Raw genomic sequence first — 9,373 nt, forward strand, 5'->3', positions numbered from 1 at the left:
TCCACACGTATCCATCCTCTTGTTAGTGTCGCAGAGTGTCAGTGGAGGTATTTTGGTCCTTTCACGATCTCCGCGGGGAGTTGTAATGAACCTGCAGTTTATTTTTATCGCATCTTTCAAGATCAGAAATGTCACGCCTTTTAAATGTGTCCACAGACAGAGAGAGAGGTCCACAGTGGAGGAGACACGACTTCAAAAGCACAGAGTCCTTTTTCATCTCGAGCCTGGAGAGAGGGACAGATAATGAGCCCTGATCGCTGGACCTCAACTATTACTGTCTGTGGCCACAGCTGCTCTTTAATGGCTGTAAATGTTACATGGGAACGTTTGGTGCAGATCCGGATAAATGGAGGTGTCAAGGACTCTTCCACCATTTCTTCCAACATTTTCCTCAGTTTCTCAGGGAATAATCCATGTTGATAAATGTATTTAGATAGCTGGAAGCTATGAGAGAGTACATGGTCTCTGGTGGTGAGCTTCAGTAATAGTTAAGCAGTTCTGGGAGGTTTAATATTAAAAGGCTCATCACATTTAATCGCTCTCTTACCTGTGAGGTCAGCTGACTCTGTGAGGGTTCAGGGCTAAAGGCCCTCGGGGGACATTGACATTGGGCCATAGATAACAGCAGAGTCGTCTCTTTAGCACCACCGTCTGGCAAGAACTGTGACTGTATCATTACAGGTAACAGTCAGAGGAAGACACTGTTTGTCTGACAGCGGCTGAAAAATATAAAATATAAGCTCAGTGTGCACAAAAGCAGCTGCAGGAAACCCATTCATGTTAAAGTGCAGTTTTATTCTTGCAACTACGTCAAAAGCTTCATCTCATTGTGCAACTTGGAAGGACGTTCGCTCCACAAACTTCCTGACGTGTCCGAGGCATCTTCCCGACTCACTGTCCTCCACATACGAGACAGGCGTACCGCGCCTCTCCCTGTACGCCTTCCTTCTCCAGCTCAGCTTTAAACCCTTCAACGACGGCGTCCTGCAGTCGGCTGCTGCTCTTGGTTGTTAGGCAGTCCTGATCTTTGGTAAAATACGCCGTCTTCGCTCCCGACACTTGAAAGGACGCTTCTAGAAACGGAGAGTAAAGAAGTTAACAAACTATACACTTATGTAAAGAGCCACTGTATAAATATATAATGTGAGTTTCCTTGTACGGACAGTTTAAGACATGAAAAAGTAATAAAACATATGCAGTGAAGACATTTACAGTGCAGCTGAGGACAGCTGGGTTTTTATAGATTAACCCCGGCTGTGAACTCTGACCTGACCTCAGCAATTAGCTAAAAAGTTGTTGATGCATCTCCGAGTTAGTTGATAAAATCCAGCCTTACTGTTGCACTCAGCCAGCTTGTTCCCTCCAACATACTGACTATCCCATCGATACTCTGGATGCCCTGTGATATTCCGCTCACTGCACACATCGTACAGACGACTCCTCCTTATGAAAGCAAAATCGTATCCCTGTGACAAAAAGACTGCAGTTATATTCCAGCTCGTGCTTATCACAACATGTTTTTTACAGACTGGAATATTGCGTTTACAACTCACGTCGTTGCACAGAGGTTTGCAGTAGCGCTTGTTCGCGACTGTGACACAAACCAACCCTCCATTGTCGGGGACTTCGGCTGGAGGGCACTTCTCTGGCTCTGCACCTTGGCACTCTTAAAAACAAAGATTTTTTAATACAAGAGTGATATTTAGAGTTTTCATTGTTTCTGCAGCTCTTCTATTAATCCGTCACCCTTAAACCGTACCGACTCTCTTAATAAAAAATGGCAGAAATCCACATTAATGTTGATGAAATCTGGAGCCGCCTGCACGACGAGCGTGCTCTTCATCCTGTTAATTTCAGGCCTACGTGACAAAACACTCGAGCAATTATTCCCCTCGCGGTCCATCAGCAGAAATTGCATCACAACATTTAATCGTAATCAGCGATGAGAGCATCTTCAGTAGAAAGTAATTATTCTACTTGGCAGGTGGAGCTCACTTAATTCAGTGTTAGACTTCGAGTGCTTTGACAAATGTGATAAACTGGGTAACAGCGACGGCTCTCCGACTTTCTCAACATGATTGCTAGTCAGTGTGGCCGACTTAAGTCTTAATTATTATTTACTTATTTACATCAGTAGTTTCAATCAGCTGCAATCTCCACTTCATCTCAGGTTATCGGGGAGTATAATTCAGCAGCAAACCAAACCCTGATTGATTAGAAGCACACTGAATATGGCAGATTTTTTATTTATTTTTCTTTTATCATTATACCGACAATCAGGAGACTTGGCAGGTACCTGCTGTCTGATTGAAACTAAATTGTTATCCTGGTCAGTACAGCTTGATTTTATTGCTCAAGACATCATCGTGACGGAGCTGAAAATTGCTTTTTTTTTATGCTTCTGGTCGTCAAAAAAAGTTGGAAAGTAACAGATCGCCTGAAAGACAGATACAGAAAGAAATCTGTTGAGATTAAGAAAAGTACGTCAGTCATATTCCTTGTTCCAAAAAACCTTTACCACCTCTTCATCCTCAAGCATTTCAACTTCCTGCCCAAGCCAATATAACCCCACCTATGATCTGAGTGTGAAGGAGTCATTTAGAAAAACAAATGGACAAGATCCTACAGTAGCTCCAAAACTGTTTACTGCTGCTAACTGTGCAATTAGCTCAGTTAGCTGTGGAACAGTGGAGGACAGGACGGGACATTTTTCATCATGTCTCTTTAATTCTAACAAAAAAGCTGCAAAAATAAATCCATGAGTTGATCGTAATAATTGCCAACATGTGCTGGTTCCAGATCTGCTGCTTTTGTTGTCCTGCGTGACAGTTCATAAAGAGTCTTTGACCTCGTTGTTGGACAGAAGAAGCCGTATGAAGACATCACTCTGACCTTTAGGAATTTACAACAAGGACTTTTAGAAACATTTTGACATTTTATTGACTCAGTCTGCAGATTAATTCCCCCTGTCTGACATCTCAAACAGCACTTTTGAAGAAGAACACACATAAAACAGGAGAACACACACCAACATGCGTGTCTCTGGCTCATCCTCCTACCTCTCAGCTGGTGTTTGTGCAGACTATCAGTCAGATTCCTCACAGAGAGCAGCAGTGCAGCTGTCTGCTGTGAGCTCCACGGCAGGTTCTCACCGCAATCTATCGCCTCCTGTTGGTTCAAATCAGACAGTACAGCTGTTGTGTGTCTCTGACAGGGCGGCATGACATAAAAAAGCAAATAGCCGACACCCACACTGGGTTAATAATTAATCTTTTTGTGAGCTACATTACAGTAAGTGCACGATAAAGTAGTTTTTCTGATAGGAAGAACTTTAATAGTTTACCTTGAGAGCAGCTGGTAGATTTCCAGCTTGTGAGCTGCAGTTGTGAGGTATACTTTCATCTTGAGCTGCAGAGGACGACCAGACTGCAAGCAAACACACATTCTGTGCATTATATCTGACTTCACATGTAACACAACATATAAGATGGAACATATAAAAACACGAGATTACCTGCCAGTGAGCAAAGCCAAACAAGAGTTCCTTTTAGAGACATAGCCGCTGAATTAGAGTTTTTCTGACCCAGAACTGAAGGCAGAAATGTGTGACAGGTGAATTTATTGACTCTGGCTGCAGGGGCAAAGTTTCCAGAATTGGCCAATATAGGACTGGAGTCATTTCCAGCATTTCACAAACGCTGATTTCAGAACGTCCACTTCTCTCCTGTGATGTAACGTGAACTTTGGCTCTGCAGAGGTGGGCGGCGTCACTAGATTTTGAGATTCTTTTTCACAACTGACGCAAAATAACTCCAGGAGATGTTGTTCCTCCTGGTTTCTTCTGATAAAGCATCATTGTTCCTGTGTGTACGTCCCTGCTTTGTACTGATGGGGGAGCTGGTAGCACACGCTCACTCCCATTATTAGCCTCGGTGCTGTTTGTCTTCACAGAGGATGTCGCTACTGATTTGAGTTCTGAGCCCATTTACGGAGCCAAATGTTGGTATGAAATCTGCACACATGAACACACACCCACACACACACACACACCAGCCCATCAGACACACCGGGTAACTTCAGTGTCAGTCAGTAAGTTGTGCCACGAAGGATGGCTGTGTAAATAATTCACTGTGCATGTTATCCATTATGGATGTCTGACAATCTGGGAGCAAATGAATTATTGAGGCTTTTAGGAAGAGTGATTGAGCTCATTAACACAGAGAATTGCCTTTTTATGTTTGATTTGAGGAACAAAGATTAGTTCTCGAAACGGACTCCAAGAGCCGTTATTAGCTTCTTAGCAGCATGTTCCCTCACATGCTTCAGCTCTTCGCCTTTTTATCTACATTTCTTATTCTTCTTCCTCCTCTGATCACAGAATCACTGTTTCCTTTAAATGTTAATGTCATGCACAAATCCACGAAGCATAAAAGAGTCAGTTGATTACGTTTGTGATAAATTAACTGAAGCTTGAATTCATAACTTTCTGCATGTTGCACCGAAGAGTTGATGTCGTTGGAAGCTTTCATCAGCCTCTGGAAAAATTTGAAAAAAAAAGCTTCGACTCCTAAAATGTGATACCGCTGGATTCTGCATACAATCGACGCAGGACGCACATGAACATCTGCTCTGTAATCTCATCAGTCACCACATGGTTTTGCCTTCCTCCTGCAAACACGACTCCCCGCTGTTCCTTGGCATCCGCCGCGAGTTTGTCCCCGCGCGTTAGCTCCCTCTGTGATCAGTCGCTGCTCATTTTCATCACTGTTTCAAAATAAAGCTGATCTCACACAGCTACGCTCGAAGGCAAACATTTATGTCTGTTTGCGTGTCCGGAGGAATACCGCTGCACGCGTAAAGGAGCAGCACAAAGCCTTCCGTGGCTCCACAGGGAGCCGAGTGAAGTCTGATCAAGTGTTTCAAGTGATGTCACTTCTGCCAGGTTTTCATCCCGTGTAAAGGATAAACACGCTTTTAGTCCAAATATGCACAAATGGACCCGCTGCGAATCACAACAACACACTGCCGTGCCTGTGCTGCATTACATCAAAACTTGTAACGTGCATCACTGTATTACTCAGACATTACTGACGGTAAAACTTTTTGTTAAGATTGACTTTTTTAAAAAGGTTCTATATAAAATATTCAGTACCAATGGACACATCATACCAGAGCACAGTCATCTCGGAGCAAAACTAATTTGTCTAACTGCACCCCCCAAATTCTGCTCGTTTCCTCCCTTCCAGCGACGTCGTGGCTCTGCAGCGAGTGGAAGGCGAGCAGGGACAGCCTGTGGACGGAGCTAACCAGGCATAAGAAGCTGCTGTCAGACTCTCCATCTCTACTACAGTCTGCTGGAGCTTTGACATCCACGAGACGCACTTTCATGGCCCTTTGTAAAGGTTTCTGTGTCGAAAGCAGAGCTGGCGGCCCAGAGAGGCTGAGAGAACGTCTGTGGGGGAACTGTTAGCAGCCAATCATGTCGTAGCGCTGCTGTTTATCGCGGGATCATTATCGGGCGACAGAACGCAGTCGAGTGTGGCCGCCACAGCCGTCAAAAGTACTAAAGTCCTAACAACACACATGACCACATGCACAGATGACATCCTCTGAGCTGGTAGCTGCAATATCACCAGACTCCCTTAACAAATCACATCGTTTTGAGAGTTATTAAGAGAGGAGACTTTTATTTTTATAACGAAACAGCTATGAGAAATTCTAACTCACTGGTGCCTTCTTGTAAATTCGCTTTCACATTTTTGGTTTATCTGCTGGTAAAAAAGTTCTCACTCATCTGCTGCGTCCAAAATTGAGCAGCTGTTTGAACACTCCCCAGACTTCTTAAGAATCGCCCAATTTTAAGAGTTGTTGAGCGAGGAGAGATTTAACATACCTTGTTAAAAGCTGTTTGTAACAAATTCTAAATCACTGGTGCCTTCTTGTAAATTCGGCCTTAAATGCTTTCACATTTTTGGTTTATCTGCTGGTAAATAAGTGCTCACTTGTCTGTCTCAAGTGCGTCCAAAATTGAGCAGCTGTTTGAACACTCTCCAGACTTCCTTAAGAATTGCCCAATTTTAAGAGTTGTTGAGTGAGGAGAGATTTAACATACCTTGTTAAAAGCTGTTTATAACAATTTCTGGATTATTTGGGCCTTCTTGTAAATTCGGCAAATGTTACACACAAAGACATATTTCTTCCTTTGTGTAAAAACCTTTAGTTTAGTCGTAGATGTAGGTGTATATTTGCAAGTAGCAGGAATCTGACATCACTTAGATGCATGTTAATACCAGATGTGAGGTGTTAAGTGCCTTTGACTCCTTCAGAGGAACGTATACTTGTCTCACTACAAATGTTCAATGAAAACAGTCACAGTTTAACAGTCTGTGGTGAGAAAGCCCGACGCTCATCCTCCATTGTTGTACCACCTTCTGCTTTGCATAATCACGCATTAGCGGTGTGAGCTGTTTTCTGGAGGGAGACACGCTCTATGTACTAAAAAGGCGAACGCTCAGTATTCACACAAACACATTCAGTGGGCCATCCCACCTCGATACCTGCGCACACAGAGTGCACATCAATACGGAGCCGCACTCGCGCCCACGGAAGCTCTTTGTGACTGCGGTGCACGGGTGATGAATGGCGTATATGATAGCAACACGCTCTCCTCTCTGTCTAACCTTTCTCAAATACTCGTGACATTCTCCCCGCGGTGCTCCGTGTCTACCTCCCTCACAGGCGTTGTGCTGAATTAGCCAGCCGTGGAAAAACTGCTACTCTGTTGTCAAATGATTCACATGGTTGAGCCACAGAAAGCCGGAGCTAATTGGTATTCAGGAAAAGACACCGGCGCTACCTGTTTCAAGTACTTTTCCTGTTTGGGAGGATCGCTGCGCCTCCAGGGAGAGTTTGAACGCAATCGCAGCTGATGAATAGCTAATAACATCTATTAGCTCATTTTAATTACCTCTTCGCTTTTATCACAAGCCTGATTTATTTTTCTTAACGCACAGAAGCCGCCACTGTTGTGGGTGATTTTTTTAAAAAAAAGGTGCAGCCTTGTAAGAGATTGTCAGAGATTAATGCGCAAAACGCCTTCGGAGGCGAAGGTTTAACGCTGGCATTCAACTCTGAGCTTGTTACATTACAGCCAAACTGATCTTGTCAGTCGATAAAGGCTTTTTCTGCCTAAACAAAAATCAAAGTGAGGAGACGGGAGAGACAAGACGAGAACGGGGCAGTTGAAAGAAGGACTTATAACTCCAGCTGTGCCAGATCAAATTTTGAGGCGCAGCAGGAAGCTCTAAAAAGAAGCTTTCTTCTCCCTGTCTGGCCTCGCCCCGCACACTAATTAACAAACTATAATAGTGACGGAAACGTCTGCTGGTGGGATGAGAAACTTTTTCTCAAAAGTGTGATTATAATAGTTGACTGACAGCTCCACCGCTCTCCCACTCGCCTCTCCACTGTTTAGTGTACACAAATTAATGGAAGGAGAGGCAGCACTTACAGCCAGTGTGCAGCAGAAAGAACATTTTTAATAAAAGACCATCTTCACTCCTCCCTCCTCCTCCTTCTTCCTCCTCAATGGACCGCACTGAGCGAGCCTGTGCAGTGGGTTTCTCGCGGTCTCTTAGTCATTCAGTATGCCGATCAGTCAAGTGAACATGCAGATTGCTCAACACCTACAGGAACAGGGAGAACATCCACGTACCGAAGCAACAGCACAGAACACGCGCCAGATGGAGGAAACTATTAATTTATCAAATATTTATAAGATGCAAATGTGAATAAAAAATGATGGTGCCGTCCCCGAACACCTGTTTCCCTGCCGGCTTAGCGAGCTCTTGTTTACCACCTGTCTTTATCCACACGGCCTGAACACCAGCAGAGCTGTGAGTGTTAGCATGTCACTCTGATTACTGCTTCTACAGCTTGTTGGCTAGCTTTCCTGTGTGCTGCATACTTCTACTCAACTAATAAACACCTGGTTACTCAGGATGGACCACTGTTTTGCCTCTCTGCTCTGTTGCTACCTGTCTTCTTACCTGGTTTTAACTCAAATCGAAGGTTGTGGCCTTATTACTTGTTAGTGCTCATGACTGTTAGCTGATCTTTTTGCCAGTGAAGAACGTCTCTGCATCAGTGATTTATGGTTATTATTGCAACCTTCTGGGCCACAGCAGGATACTGTAATGGTCACATACAATGCAGCATCCCGCTTATATCAACAGTTGCTGTGTCTCAATTCAGGATCTGCATCCTTTGAAGGACTCGGCCTTTGCGGTCTACGAAGGCGAGTGCTTCAGAGAGACCTTGTTAACCTCGTCAGCCGTTGTTAAATGTGACGGTCTAGCCTTTGGAGCATTTCCTGGTTGCGTCACCAGATGTTTCACCCTTACGTCACGATTTCTGCCGCCCAGCCCCGTGAAAGTGACGATCTACGCCACACGATGTCGCCATTTTCTCTCTCTCTCTTTCTTCTTTTCTGGGATATGTGAGGCCACGAAGGATAGTAGCGGCGTTGTGACGTAATTGGCCTTCAAATGCTCCTCCAAAGGATGCAGAATTTAGACAGTGAGTGTCAGGGGCCGTCCACACGGGCGAAAACGATCTTTTTTTTCTCCGTATTCCTCGTTATCGTTTTAAGAATATTTGCGTCCACACGGATCCACTGAAAACGACCAAAAACGCTGTGGTTCATATTCCAGCCTCTAGGTGGCGCTTGACATTCACCAAAAATGGAGCATGTGCATAAAGCTTGCGCGCTGTAAACAAACAGACAGTAGACGGAGAAACCGAACACAAGAAGATGAAAATGGCTACTGCAAGGAAACCAGAATCGTTAGTGTGGAGCGTTAATGAGGTCGAACTGCTGCTGAGACTCACTCAACTACAAGGAGAGTAAGTTGCAAGAAATGCTCAATATCTTCTGCGGCACGAACACAAGCATGTAGTCCGCCATTGTTGTTGTTGTTGTTAGATGTGGAGGGGTGGGGCGATGGCGTCACCGTTTTGGAAAGTTTGCGGATTCACCGTCCACATGAGAACGGGAGGGCTGCGTTTTCGGATTTCTCCACCCTGAGACCCGTTTTCAAAAAAGTGCGTTTTCAGGATCCGTATGGACGGTCGGCCAAAACGATGCAATACGTGTGCGTTTTCGAAAAAAAAAAAAACGTTGTCGTCTGGACGGGGCCTCAGACTGACATCCCAGTCGCCAGGATGCTTCAGTTCACACCACTGGATATTTTTGAGGACACCTGGAGACATTTCCATCCCTCCTTGCGGCGTCAAAACTGGATGTTTTCTTTTCAAAAAGGAGAACTGTGGACATTTCAACTTGTCAGACCATCTCTGATGGTGGCGATGAAAA

General features: G+C 44.5%; 1 protein-coding gene across 1 annotated transcript; it reads right to left on the bottom strand.

Annotated features, from left to right (window-relative positions):
- Positions 1-774: 774 nt before the first annotated feature.
- LOC115596751 (uncharacterized) lies at positions 775-3,680 on the bottom strand. Its single transcript, XM_030442145.1, has 6 exons — positions 3,515-3,680; positions 3,344-3,426; positions 3,060-3,168; positions 1,554-1,666; positions 1,337-1,466; positions 775-1,073 (listed from the first exon to the last, which is right to left on the bottom strand). Exons 1-6 carry the CDS (start codon positions 3,555-3,557, stop codon positions 892-894), a joined length of 660 nt encoding a protein of 219 aa, XP_030298005.1. The 5' UTR covers positions 3,558-3,680; the 3' UTR covers positions 775-891.
- Between the last annotated feature and the right edge of the window lie 5,693 nt (positions 3,681-9,373).

This window comes from Sparus aurata, chromosome 15, assembly GCF_900880675.1.
Source record: "Sparus aurata chromosome 15, fSpaAur1.1, whole genome shotgun sequence".
In the NCBI taxonomy this organism is placed as follows: Eukaryota; Metazoa; Chordata; class Actinopteri; order Spariformes; family Sparidae; genus Sparus; species Sparus aurata.

What these genes read in the sequence shown, in the direction of transcription:
- LOC115596751 (XM_030442145.1), bottom strand. Translation starts at nt 3,557, where the DNA reads ATGTCTCTAAAAGGAACTCTTGTTTGGCTTTGCTCACTGGCAG. An exon ending in GCACAAACACCAGCTGAGAG is followed by an intron (nt 1,667 to 3,059) that starts GTAGGAGGATGA and finishes TTTGTTTTTAAG; the next exon opens with AGTGCCAAGGTGCAGAGCCA. An exon ending in GCAAACCTCTGTGCAACGAC is followed by an intron (nt 1,467 to 1,553) that starts GTGAGTTGTAAA and finishes TTTTTGTCACAG; the next exon opens with GGATACGATTTTGCTTTCAT.